This window comes from Dermochelys coriacea, chromosome 5 (assembly GCF_009764565.3).
Source record: "Dermochelys coriacea isolate rDerCor1 chromosome 5, rDerCor1.pri.v4, whole genome shotgun sequence".
Classification (NCBI taxonomy): Eukaryota; Metazoa; Chordata; order Testudines; family Dermochelyidae; genus Dermochelys; species Dermochelys coriacea.
Window position 1 is genome coordinate 82,539,656 of NC_050072.1, and position 15,038 is coordinate 82,554,693.

General features: G+C 38.2%; 1 protein-coding gene across 1 annotated transcript in view; it reads right to left on the bottom strand.

The window, feature by feature from the left end:
• FBN2 (fibrillin 2) overlaps positions 1 to 15,038 on the bottom strand; it is a 247,169-nt gene that overhangs the window by 148,229 nt on the left and 83,902 nt on the right. The window contains exons 9-14 of the mRNA XM_038402837.2: positions 13,547 to 13,699; positions 12,562 to 12,795; positions 9,930 to 10,067; positions 2,174 to 2,293; positions 1,444 to 1,569; positions 91 to 213 (exon numbers count right to left, since the gene is read on the bottom strand). Of these exons, the coding sequence (XP_038258765.1) occupies positions 91 to 213; positions 1,444 to 1,569; positions 2,174 to 2,293; positions 9,930 to 10,067; positions 12,562 to 12,795; positions 13,547 to 13,699 (894 nt within the window). The remainder of the gene's footprint in view (positions 1 to 90; positions 214 to 1,443; positions 1,570 to 2,173; positions 2,294 to 9,929; positions 10,068 to 12,561; positions 12,796 to 13,546; positions 13,700 to 15,038) is intronic.

Here is a 15,038-nt window from a genome sequence, read left to right on the forward strand (position 1 = left end):
AAAGATTTGCATTCTTACATGATTCACTAGACAGGAAAACGTGGTTTCAATTAAGATTGTCCTAATGTGTTATCTCACAATCATACATACCAGTACAGTAACGCCCATTTGGAGCCAGGACAAACCCTGGTTTGCAGATACATTTGAAGCTACCATCCTCATTTATGCACATCCCATTTAAACACATGTTGGTGGTGGTGCACTCATCATGATCTGCAGAAACAGAGCACAGAAAATGACTTATACCCTTTAGCCTTGAGGAAATAGAAGCAGCAAAACATCAGAGTTAGAACGTCATTTACCCTGAATATTTCAACAGAGAAGGCATGGCAGTAAATGGTGACTCCTCTTCCCTTAAGAGAAGGGAGAACAAGGTTCAACTACTTTAAAGAATTCAAAGCTTGGTGCAGCTGCAAGTTTCTCATGACACTTTTTAACAGAAATAAAAATACCCATCTTTAACAAGGCAAAGAAGTAAAACTCAGGCTATGGGATTAAAGGGAGACATGCTGTTTCCTCAGAAAATCTTATTACCTGTGGATTGCATCACATATTAGAGTCTGCCCCGCCCTGTCAACAGGAATTGCATGGTCCACTCTGTACTAAACTGTGTGACTATCAGAAATTATCAGAAAATGAAATAATTTATGCTAAGCATTTAAATATGAAGGAACCAACAAGAAGTATAACCTTCTTCCTAGTCATTAACAAGAAATTATATAACTATATTATAGCATCTAAATGCCTTTATATTAAATATATTATGATTACTGTTATTGCAGCAATAACTAAAACGTGCTACGTGCTGTACAAACTCCTACCAAGACACAGCCCTTGCAGCCAGAGTTTAAAATCTAAAAAAATGAAACTTACAGTTCAGAAACATGAATAGGCCACTGGCCCATTATGGGGATAAACTGTGACAAGCCCTTATGTTGGTGCAAATTAGGAGGAGGGGGAAGCAGGCAAGAAGCCTTACTGCTTGTACTACCCTTACAAACGTTTATCACAATTGCAGGGTTTTTGCTCAGGACAACACAAGGACTGCTCTCTTGATATTCTTCCAGAGGTGAACCGTAACCTGAAGGGGGCAAGCAGGGGTGTGGAGGAGGTGGGATCATGGTTTTGACCCTCACTTCCCCTTCTACTCCAGCCACACCCACATATGCACTGGGTCACTCAGGGAGAGACTGCACCCTGCGAAGGTCAATTCCTTCCTGAACTCTCTTTGGGATGGTGCAGCTCCATACACCACCCACTTGGTGCAGCTCCTCACACTGTCAACTTGACCCCAGTGAGGCTCTGGCACTTCATACCAGATCTTATTTCACAAAATTCCATCTTTGAAGATCAAAAATACTGTGTGAAGTGTAACTTCTAGAAACGTTAAACCAGAGTCTCTCTTTGGCTCTTCACCCTTGTATAAAGACAAGCTCTCCATACCAACACAGTTCTTTCCATCCGTAGTTAGTTCAAACCCAGCATTGCAAATACACTGGAAACTTCCATCAGTGTTCACACACCGGCCATTTTTACAAAGAATGCCATTTTGTATGCATTCATCGATATCTAAGTGAGAGAGAAAAAATCATTAAAAAAACCCTTCTAAGTAATGAGTAAACAATATTAAGAAAGCATTGTACCTCACAGCACTTTACACGGTTTCCATCAGATGACTTTCCATCAAAGAACTAAAAGTGACACATTACTAGCTATTGTTTTTAAAAGAGCCTGACAGTAAATATTACCTAGAAAGAAACATTTTGAAGATGAAAAGACCTCATTCTCCTGATCTCCCAGTACGTATATAGCTTTATACTGTCAAACATTCATTATGCTGCTATAAGACTATTGAACAGTATTAGTCTGTAGTGAAGTTCAATAATTAGTCTATTAAAATATGCATAGCCTTAATTTTCTGTGTATTCTCCAATTTAAACCAGCTAGCCAAGTGAACTGGGTCACCGGAAGGAACTGATGAACAGCAAAGACCAAAAATTAAACCACTATTGTATCTATAGAAGTAACTCAAGGGTAGGCCAACATTTCAACTGTAATTAAAAAGCACTTACATCACTGTCACGGTTTACTGAAAAACAGAACACTAATAATTATTTTCAGAACTCCAACAGAATCTGATAGAGTATGCAGAAGTGTAAACAAATGTTCTTACCAATGCAAGCTTGCTTGGTAGGAGTTCTCTGGAAACCTGCATTACATTTGCAATAATAGGATCCAGGTGTATTAACACAATCGCCATTAGTGCATGGGTTTGACGTGCACTCATCAACATCTGTTGGCAGCAGAAAATAAGACCATTAGAGATTTCACAGCATAAATTTTCTTTCAAGCACAGCATTTTATGATTGAAGAAATAAGGTAATTAACAATCAAACACTGAAGTTTGAAGCCTGTTCTTGGTGCAAAATAATTACTTCCACAAACACACACACCTGTTCTTAGTCTAACTATGGAATCACATTTTCAAAAAGGAAGGGAATACAAATAGTATTTTATTTCTCTTAAATGTATCCTAAAAGAGAGAAGAGAAAAAGAAAGCTATGAAGAATTTGAAATTCGAAGCCTAAAAGAAGGGAAAAATCCTTTGTTCAGCTTCATATTCAATTGTTTAACTGAACAACCACTTATTTTCTTTCTTTTGAATAATAAGGTGCCTACAATGCAACAAGCAAGCACTAAGCACTTAAAGAAGAGTATTATCCAGCACATACACAGTTTAGGTCAGATTATGGTTTTAAGACATGGCATGTACTGTGGGAGTGTGCGGAAGGACCACACAGCAGCAGGACTCCTTAGAGGAATTCCAGCTGAGATAGCAATATCTGTGCACCGCATCCTGATTATTGAGGCCCCCAACATAAGGATGAAGGAAGTCTAGTTGTATCCTTTACCCATACTTTCACACCTGGGAGCAGCCAGATACAAACTGGCTCTTAGGTGGGATGTAGTTTGCTTGCCTACCAAATGATCTCAAATTTGGACTTTGTAAATAATACCTGACAGTAAATCTCAGTTCATTGCATGTTGGAAGTAACTGGCTGGAATGGGAAAGGTAAATAAATGAGGTGATTTATTTTTATCTATTTTCTAAATGAACATGTGCTGTTGGAGTTCCACAACATACAAGTGTTGTTCTAGGATTGTTCTGAGGCTGGAAATCGCAGCAGTCGAGCTTTTCTACTAGCTAAGGCACAAGCGAGAACACACATTGCACAGGATGCAATAGTGAATGCTCACATTGTTATAAATAATTGCACATACATACTACATTTCACACAGATTTTGGATTACATAGAACAGTACTTTTAGCAAGCTGATTTATAGCAATATTCTTGGCTGGATGAATTTAGGGCCCTATAGTAAATAGCAAAAAGAATAAAAGGAAAAAAGAAATGAAGGATTCAGACAGCCCTTCTCCTCATGCAAAAAGCATTTAGCTCTTTAAAACACTCACATTTGAATGTGCAGTTGATAGCATCGCTGCAAGAAAGCCAAAAGAATGAAGCAAAATGAAGAAAAGAGAAAAAAAATCAAGGAATTAGAAATAATATAGAAAGTAGTGACTGTAACTGCTTTTCAGTCTGTATATGTTTGGATAAGCCATTTGTTGACCTCGAATAGAATTGTATGTATTTACATGAGCTCCCCACTCAGAGGCAACTCTGCAATTCTTGGCCATAAAGAATGTTTTATTCCCATGTGCAGTGGACCAATCCATCCTCTGGATATTTTGGCTCAGTGCTCAGCTAGCCTGCCCAGAAGGATTGCTCATAATTTCTTCAGAACAAAGCCCCTCAACTGTAGATCTACTGATAGTATGTCAAACTCTGAATTGGAGTTTCTCATGAATGTTTTGTCTAACATCCTAATTCCAACAACTTCTATTATATATTTATCCTGCCCTAGTACAGAGGAGGAAAGGAGCAATTTATAAATATAAACACTATACTCTACTTTGTTATGGTTTCTAGTATAGAAAAAGATTATTTTTCTAGAATAAAGTTCTAAGCAAACTTGTCAGCTGCTTAACTGTCAAAGCAAATTCATATGCATTGTCAACTACTCTCATTATCAATGAATTCATAAACCCTAGAGAAGGAAAACAATACTCCCAATGAAATAACTGATTTAAGCTTAGAAAATCCCTTTCAATCCACGTATGCCAGATGACTCCTTGTATTTAAATATGAATCTGGGTTTTTCCTATATTATTACATGCTAGTGATAAAAGGGGCTCAGGCTAAATATATTCTAATAAAAAAAAAGTTGTTAACCTTGAGTTCAGGTTACTAGAATGGATATCCGTAACAAAGCAAACTGTCAATAGCAAGGAAATAAGCATTCAGACTATAAAGTCCTCCACCATGGATACTCCCCTCATCATTTTCCCTTTTCAACCTCAACTAACTCCCTCTGTTGCCCACATCTCTCAATTTTTAAATATTTAATCAGCAACACTGAGCAAAAATTTCACTAAAATATTCTATGGAAAGTTTGATTGATTTCTGAAGATTTATTGTGCCAAATCTGAGGACAAAAAAGTATGAAATACAGGTATTTGAATCCACCTGTAAGTACAAATCTCAACACAACTGTAACTGTGGTGTTGCTACTGATGCTTCTACAATATTTTTACCATTTTATTCAATATGTTTTTACAAACACAGTGATAACAAGGAAGGGTTACTACAACACAGACTTCTATCAATTCAGAAAGAGGAACTGATGATCTATTAGACTGCTCAGTATCAGTCCAGTAAGGATTGTTGTGGATCTTATCTCTTTATCAGTAGACAATGATTCATGATGAAAACTGTACAGTATAATTGGAGGACTGGAAGTTGTGTATAAACCTATCCTTTTGTTCTGGCAGGACCATTTTGAAAAAAGTCATACTTTCTTTTTCTCCTTACCCCATGAAAATTCTTTAATAATTTTCAGAACCTCTAAAAATATCCTTTGGGGTTTTCCCTGGGTAAGGAGCCAAACAGATTATAATAGTCTGGAAAGAGCGTTCATTTTTATATTATTAACCTTACCCCATACAGTGAAATGTAGCTGTTCCCAATGCCCCAAGCCTGTTCTTTCATAACCAGAAGAGAATCCAAATTGGATTTGAACAAGTCCTTTAGCTTAATTTAATTTAATGTATATCATTAGGCATGGATATTTCATCCTGTTAAGTTCCCACTTAAAGTCCCATGTTCAAACTCTTGGTTGACATACAGCAATTGCTATTCAACAGTCAACAGTTAACTATAGCATTTGAAAAGGAGTACTTGTGGCATCTTAGAGACTAACAAATTTATTTGAGTATAAGCTTTCGTGAGCTACAGCTCACTTCATCGGATCCGATGAAGTGAGCTGTAGCTCACAAAAGCTTACACTCAAATAAATTTGTTAGTCTCTGAGGTGCCACAAGTACTCCTATTCTTTTTGCGGATACAGACTAACATGGCTGCTACTCTGAAATATAGCATTTGAGACACTGTGATTGTTTTGCTATACTTCAAGCAGGAGATCTCAGATAACTCTGCTTGGTAACTGTTGGTAAGTGTTGGCTTTTTAATGCCAACTGCAATACACCCTGTACAATCCCTCTGGAATCCACCGGGTTACTCAAAATGTAGATCAGCGCAGAATGAAGCCTCCAATTAGCATTGTGAGATTTTAACACCTAGATGGACTTGACCCTATTAAAATCCTTCTTATACACATTGTGACAAAGTTCCTGCTCTACCTTAGTGGCTCTTGCGCTTATTGGCAGATTTGCTCGCCTTGGAGCTTCACGGCAGCCCTCAGCTTGGCCGTTTTTCTGTATTCACAGTCCAGGTCGACTCCTCCTGTGTCTGACCAGGAGTTGGGAGGATTTGGGGGGAACCCGGGCCCGCCCTCTACTCCGGGTTCCAGCCCAGGGCCCTGTGGAATGCAGCTGTCTAGAGTGCCTCCTGGAACAGTTGTAAAAAGAAAAGGAGTACTTGTGGCACCTTAGAGACTAACAAATTTATTAGAGCATAAGCTTTCGTGAGCTACAGCTCACTTCATCGGATGCATTCCGAAAGCTTATGCTCTAATAAATTTGTTAGTCTCTAAGGTGCCACAAGTACTCCTTTTCTTTTTGCGAATACAGACTAACACGGCTGCTACTCTGAAACCTGGAACAGTTGTGACAGCTACAACGCCCTGGGCTACTTCCCCATGGCCTCCTCCCAACACCTTCTTTATCCTCACCATAGGACCTTCCTCCTGGTGTCTGATAACGCTTGTACATCTCAGTCCTCCAACTGTCTGCGTTCTCACTCTCAGCTCCTAATGCCTCTTGCTCTCAGCTCCTCACATGCACACCACAAACTGAAGTGAGCTCCTTTTTAAAACCCAGGTGCCCTGATTAGCCTGCCTTAATTGATTCTAGCAGCTTCTTGACTGGCTGCAGGTGTTCTAATCAGCCTGTCTTAATTGTCTCCAGAAGGTTCCTGATTGTTCTGGAACCTTCCCTGTCACCTTACCCAGGGAAAAGGGACCTACTTAGCCTGGGGCTTATATATCTGCCTTCTATTACTCTCCTGTAGCCATCTGACCCGACCCTGTCACAACACCTAATCTTTCATCATTTTCTGATTTTGTATGGGATTCTCCTAAAGATGGTACAACACCTTCTGTTTTTGTCACCATCTGACTCTATTTTCATCTTACTGCAACTCTAAATTTATTCACTTTTCAGATCACTTCTGCACATTGAGCAGTCTGTGATGATACTTCGATCATTTTACTTCAGTTTCATATTACCTGAAGTAATATTTGAAACCACCTGTGTGTATGAGTGGTTTAAGTAGCGTGTATTTTAATTTTTATAACATAAACTTTATTAAGGGCCTGAGTTTCCTCTTAGAGTGGCAACAATAAGTAGTAATTCCAATGAAGTCAATGGAGTTACATCAGGCTAAATTTGCTGTGGAAGGAGAATCGGGTCTTAACAGCTCAAGTAGAGTTTAGCACTCTGAACATCCATGTTTGGTGATGTTATGACACAGAGGTGGATAGGATTCCAACTGTCTATGCAGACACACACCACATGCTTGGTCAATAACCCCACTATCCAGGAATGGATTTAGATCCACCTGGGCAACCCAGACCACAAATGGCCACTTTACATCCACTTTTTCAGGGATAATTTCTTCTGATAAGAGATGAGGAAACGTTTAAATAAAGCAAGAAAACTGTACAGCATGTATTTCCATATATCTCCATATCAATCACCACCCACCATAACTCTACTGTGGTGGGAACTGCAGGCCTGATAAGAATAACTCCACCATCTACCTCAAAAGTAGCTCTGTTTTAGTTTACTTATTTTATTTAGTTTATTTTCTTTTGATTTAGAACAAATAAGTGTTCACCCACAGGCTTTTAGTACCCTACTAATTATTATACAAAACTCAATATGTGCTTCAATCAGCTCACCCCTACTATCAAATAGCAGTTCATAATCAAATGCTAAAACCCCTTTATATCAACCTATAGCACAATTCTTCCACCCATTTCAGAGCCCAGACAAAAATAAAGGGCCTTGTTGTGACTTTTCCAGTATTTATACCTGATATGCCAGAGTGAAATCTCAGCACATTTGAAAAAAACAGTCCTAACATCTCTACGATACGATGGAAAGATGTGTACTGTAAATAGGAAGGTCTCTGCTTGTGCCTGTACAGGCTTTCTTAGACAAGGCCTTTGTTATTGTTAACTGTTATTATAATTATTTATTCCTAATGCACTAGTTGCTGATATACAGTACAAAGTGTTGACAGTCTTAGGAAAACTCTTTTTACCATTACAGCAGGAAAGGAATTTCAAAGATGAGTGAAACTTTGCTTGGACACTGCAGTTAGTCTTGGCTTGTACAAAGTTGTGTGAAAAATATTTTCTCTTGCTATTTCACTGCGTTTCTTCATGAAGGATAATTTCTCCCATGAACTATGAAGCTTTTATCAAGATCATGCTATATTAACATAACTATATATCACAAACTCCACACAGTTTGTCATCATGTGAATTGCTGTCTGGATAGACCTTTAATGCTATGCAACTCCTATCCCTGGAGTAGCTGTCATTTCAGATTTTTGCCAGTACAAAACTCTGTTTTCTTCATTGAAGAGTGAATGGCAAAATATTAATAAAAATGTAAAAAATTATACCATACATCCCAAATAATTAACAGAACATATGTGTAAACCAAATTCTCCCCTACATATGCTTCCCCCCTCAAATCATACCAAATAGGAATTCAGAACTTAAGGCCTTGATGCAGGAACCACTTGGTGAAATTCAATGGCCTATGTATTACAGGTAGTCAAAGAACAGTTGATCACAGTGGTTCCTTCTGGCCTTAATCTATCAATTCAGGGTACATAGCAGCTTTCAGGATGTGCTCAGGATATTTCAGCATTACTCCCTAGGGGTCTGAACATGCTTTCACTAAAGTCAATGTTAAACTCCTACTGATTTCAATGGTACAGGATCAGATGCTAAATGAGAAATCTTCAGGAACCTCCACTACAAGATGAACACAAAAATATACCTCTATTTTTAACTAATAGAGACCAATTCCTGACATCCAAATCCCAACTATGCAGACCCACATTGGTGTCCAGGGCAGGAAAGCTTAGCAGCAGTATGAACCCTCCAAATCCCCTCAGCCAGGGATGCAAGGTGGGGAGTTCTGTGCATCTCCCACTTTATCCTTCCCTGGACACTTTCCCGTAAATCCTAATTATGCCAGAAAAATTGCTCTATAATCACCTTGTCAGTCAGGACAGAGGCACAAGGAGCTGTTGCACACTCCACTTATGACTTATTCTCACCTGTAACTGAAATAATTTTGCACAGTAAGCAAATAGAAGTCAGACAGGTTGAGAGGGATCCTGAATACATAGAGCAAGACTGGAGGCAAAAGATATCCCCTTTGAAGAGGACCCCTTTCTTGTCCTGTGTTCTGGGAATTACTGAAAACATATATTAGCAGTAAGATTTGTTGCCATTATGATCTGAAGTGTCATGCCCCTAATGGGACATGAATCTTTTCATACATAGCTGTCTCTAGTTTTCTCTCTTACACAGTGGCACAGAAATAATTATTAAAACTTAAAAATATTTTTTCAAACAATATATCTGAAAACAGAATTCTTCTTAGCAGTTGTTATGTCCCATGTTTTGTGTTTCCTTATAAGAACTGATGACATCACGAACCACTAAAATAGAGTGGGAGATGCATTCTTTCTGCCTTTTAAAAGTGTGTGAAGCCATCAGCAGTTGAAGGGAAAACACATAGTGCTGAATTCAGTTGTTCACAAGTAATTTCAAGTATTTTGATTTATAATGTAAATGCATTTGATATTTAAGTCTGTACATAAATTCTGTTAATGAACTGGGATCTTTACAAAAACCCTTTGCCATTCACATTCAAGAGTGAGTAAAACACACATACAGGACCAAATAATGCTCTCACCTACTTTTATATATATCCACACTAACTTGACAACAATAGAGTTATCACACTGTACATTCAGAGTAAATGAGAGCAGAATCTGGCCCATAAAGTATGAGGACAGATGTACAGTGATCCAACAATCACACTAACATATAGTAAACAAAAAGATCTATCCTTTACTGAGATACAATTTTGGTTGAAAAGCTTGTTCCTTTAAAACTTACACATTGTCCCATAATATAAGCATAAAGAATTGTGATTCCAACACTATTTTTCACAAAGACCAATAATACTAACAACATTCTGTGGAGAAAACAATAAAATGCACTCAAAATTAAAATCTCATTTTTAGAGAAATCGGTTTAAAAATGAAATAGGAAAGGATTTAAAAACTAAATATTGGACTGTACAAATTTACACTTACCTATACAATCCCCATTTGCATCTTGCTTATATCCCATGTTGCACTCACATCGGTAACTGGAAATTGTTGGTATGCAGCGTCCATTTAAGCAGAGATTGGGGTGGTGTTTACATATATCTATTGTCTGATTGAGGATTGCTGAAACAGATTACAGAAGATGAGAAAGTTGAATCAGAATGTGAAATAGGCACGCACAACATAATCTGTAATTATTTTTAACAATTTTTTTAAACAAATCAGTGAGTTTAGGTATTCTTTGAAGTTTTAAAAAAAGTATTTCCAAAAACTATTGATAGGACAGTAAGATAGCAAAGACACAAATTAACATCAGAAAAAAATTAAACATATGGCCTTGGTTATGATACACTGTTTACATTGAATGTGTGATGAGAGAGGAATCATTGGGTTTGGATCTAGATAATTCATTACTATGATGTTATTATTTATGGTGTATTTATCCTAATATTCCATGCACTGTTTTGTACTGAGTCCCTGATCCTGCAACACTTGCTGAAGGCATTAGTAACTGATTATTATTCATCCTAGGTCTTGAGCCAAAGCAATAATTTTGGGGGGGAAGGGACATTCCCCCAAATTCCACATTTGGAAGAAAAAGGAGGAAAGATTTCCTCTAGCAGTTCGTTTCAAAAGTACTGATAGCTCAGTGGTTTGGAATGCTAGTAATACTGAATGTGATGGATTGGTGAACAGTATGCAAGTAAGATATTCAAAGCTGCTTAATAAAACAGATCTACAGCATATCGCATGGATGTTACTACCACACAGATTTTATATGTTTTGGCCACACATGACAGCGTGGTATACAGGTTTTAGCATCATGAATTTGCAATGACTGCTTTACTCACAAGTTGCAATGAGGGAGATGTGCAGGACATCCTGAATGAGTGCTTTAATATCACACCATGCAATTATATATTTTGTATATGCTCTATATGTTACAGAAAAACTATATTAGGAATGTTTAAGATAATTTTAAAAACATTTATTGAATTATTTCTTGTATTCCTCTCTCTGTAAAGTTTTAACCTTGCTAAGTCGAATTCTGCAATTCTGAGAGGGAGAGAAAAATTAAAACTAATAAATGTAAAACGCCTCCAAAAATAACGTAATGGGTTTTCTATAAATAAAAACATAGACCGGGGAGGGGGCTTTAAAAACTGACACCTCAGACCCTTCAGGATCCAGAAGCGAATGTTAGGTTCCCACTGGGAGGCTGGAATTCTCTTTCTCCTGGAATGAAACTTCCTCTTCTACCCCTGCAGGGTAGCAGGATTATAGATTTTATGACTGTGAACAAAATAAAGTTTTTATTTATTAAAAAAAACTGTTTCAAGCCAGACTCACTTTAAGGTCAGAAAGGACCACTATGATCATCTAGTCTGACCTCCTTCACATTGCAAGCCACAGAACCTCACCCACTCCTGAAATAGACTCCTAACCTCTGGCTGAGCTACCGAAGGCCTCATATCATATTAGACTTCAAGTTACAGAGAATTCACCATCTACACTAGTTTAAACTAGCAAGTGACCCATGCCCCATGCTGCAGAGGAAGGTGAACCCCCCCCCACCCGCAAGGCTCAGCCAATCTGACCTGGGGGAAAATTCCTTCCCAACCACAATGATCCCATATGGTGATCAGTTAGACCCCAAGCATGTGTGCAAGACCCACCAGCAGATACCTGGGAAAGAATTCTGCATAGTAAGTCAGAGCCCTCCCCATCTAGTGTCCCTGCCTCCAGTAGTTGGGGATTTGGGGGACTGAAACTGATTCAGGAAGGTGGAATTTGAGGGACAATTTTCTGGCAGGTTTTTTTTTTTTTTTAAATCCTGGGTAGCTGATGTTACTCATGGGTTTGGAGTCTTAGCATAAGCCCCAGGTAGAGGGAATAGTGGCTAGAGTGTAGATGATCCAGAAATGTGAATGATACATATATCACACCGCTGTATAATTTATAACATGTATATTACTTCAACTTATATTTTTACCAAATGTGTAGATGTAACACTGACAGATTCCAGTTGTCGGCAGGTAGGATTGAACCTAGGGCTTCTGGAGCTAAATGCATGAGCCTCTACTGCATGAGCTAAAAGCCATACTGCTGTTAGCTAAGGCTGTAGAGCTGACTCATTAATCTCTCTCTCTATGTGGCCTCGGTGCTACTAGATGGGACAGAACACCATACCCAAAAGGTGGGTGGGTTACATAGACAATGAATGGCTATAGTACAGAAGTTTGAAGTATGCCACTGCAGGCATACAACTTAATGAGGAGTTAATTGAGTAAAAGGTTTGGTAAACAAAGGGATTGTAAAAGATAGAGGTAGTTACAGTGTATGAAGGACCAATAAGAAAACTAATCTCTGTAACCCAAATAAAGAAAAATTAAACATGTCTGTTTTGTGATCTTTGTTGGGAAAAAAGGGACTTAAACTCTCTAGAAAATCCACCGTCATGAAAGAATATAATTGCATTAGTAAGGATGTGTATTCAAAGAGATGTTCTCATTTCCAGAATAAAGCCTAAGAAACACAAGCAATAAGCAATAAAGTTATAACTCATCAATCAAAAATAGAGGGAAACAACTGAAAAAAAAACCCCAAGGAAACATACTCAGCCCAGTAATAATTGCACCATTTCCAGTGGGACTCTGGCCACCAGTCCCAACACCTGCTCCTCCTACACCAGGGGAGAAACCATTGCCACCTGGAATGGGAATAAATCCAGTTCCTCCTGGGCCATAACTATTCCCATTTCCACCAGGAAGGAATCCATTGCCTCCTGGTCCAACAGGTCTGGAACCACCTCCTACAGGAACTCCATCTGTGCAAAGTCTGCGATATTCATCTACAAAAAAAGAACACAGAGACATACAGTAAAACAGTCTTGCCTAATTCAGTGTGTAAAGAAGATGCTGAACTATAGAACTCTGTATCATAAGAAAAAAATAAAGTACCAACTCCTGGTTTTGGAACTTACTGTCTTCTCTCTTCTATTCTTATGTTTATGAGGCTTTCACAGTCATAACAGGAGTTAATTAATACCATGTACAGTAATACTAGGACATGTTATAATTTATTCCTAGCTGTTTGGTGTAGTATTTGGCAGGGAATGGATAAAAAAGTATGCTAATCCCTGCCCCACAGATATCTTAGCATGGGTAAAATGAAAACATATTTACGCCACCAATGTGGAAAGTTGCTATGTGAGTGCCAGGCTGAGAGATTAAGTGACATACTCATGTCATGTACATTGCCAGATCAAAGAAACATGAAATCTATAGAAAAAGAGAGCAGCTGTTCCTTTACATTGTAATGAACTATGGATCCTCAGACTCATTTTCTCTTTGAGCTTGACCACAAAATGTTCCTCAATTCACAAGAACTATTTCCAATGTCAACAAAAGGAGGTTACAGAAACTGGTCCTAAGCAATAATGGACCAGAAAAAATGGTTCACAGATGGAAACATCCGTATTGAAAACACAAAAATGAGTAACAATGTAACTCCTAACTTTTTTTTAGCTTTGATTTTAAAGTAGTATAAAATGCTTCCAACAACCTCTGTCATAACTGGAATGGGCAGCAAAAACCACTCACCAGAGCCTCTCACAGGACACATCTCAGGAACAGATCCAATGGCCCAGCATCGACCAGATTCACAACAGCACTGCATTTTGGTAAACCTATTTGGAAGTTCTTGCGCACAGCGACCATTCACCAAGCTGGAGAAACATGTGCCTGTCCTTTGATCTGGACATTAATTAAAAAAAACCACATTAATATGAACTGTCCTTTAGAAATTTGCCCCAGTGACTGCAAACACTAGGAGTAATAGCAAAAAAAAGCAATTGAAAAGCTCTATAAAAACAAATTTCAATACATTCAGACAAAGTTTATCAACAACTGGTTTACTGCAATGCCATAATGTTTCAGTGACACTAATCTTCCGTTAATCCAAAATATTGCTACCAAACTCATCTTCCACTACTTCCACTTTAGCCATGGGAAACCCCTCAAGTCCCTTCACAGACTCCTCAAGGAAATGACCACATATTTAATCTCAATTAGCCAGAACATTGTACAGGTATCCTGGAATATAGGGAAGAGTAAGAAACCCTGCTTCTCCATACACTAACAAACCTGTGCAGCCTCCCCAGACCTTTGCTCTGGGCATTTAGAAATCAGCAAATATTGTATGGTTGCTGTTCCCTCCCCCCAGTATATGGTCAGGAAGTGGGTGGCTCCACAGCCTAACTTGCTGGCCAAGAAGTAGTGATCTGCTACTTTTTGGAGCCTCCAAGACACGATTTCCTCCCTGTGCTGCTCCTGGGGCAATGCATTAACATGCTGTCCCTTACAAAAGGGAGTATTGCAGATGCACAATCTAGCCCAACATAAAGCCCATGCACACCCTACACCCTTATTTGGCAAGTAGAGCCATTGAACTGGAACTAATTATAGAGTAAGACAGTACTCAAATTGGCTAAAGGGAAGCAGGACTGGACCAAAGATAAATGTATGTTATCAAAATTAGTGACAAGCTACCAAAAATTGCATGTAATAGCTTACATTGAAATTATACTGTCAATAAATGGATATACACTATGTGTGTCAACAGTGCAATACATCTTTTCATTTTTTAGATTGGTTAAACAACATATCTGAAATCAAATCACTTTGGATTAACAACATTAGACTCTGCTAAATTTTTCCTGATCAATTTTTTTAGGTGCTAAACTGAACTGCCCAATTTGTAGTATTTTTTGACCATACAGCTACTTTGACCTGAAGAGTATAATTGAGAACATTTAAGGCAAGTTTTCAAAATTACGCATCTAAATTACACGTGCAAAAGATGTGTCAAAACTTCCTTGCTCTACTCACCACAAAAGTGTCACTGACCAACTACAAATGTGCATACATTTTCTAGAACTGGCTTGACACAGGTAATTGTGCATGGGGAAAAACTGCAGCTGTCTGAACAAAAAGAGTAATTGCCCTAAGATTTTTTAAAGTGTGGCTCTTGATGTTTCTTTCATGAAGTAATACATGATATAATATGTAGGGAAGAATCCACCACTTTTACTCA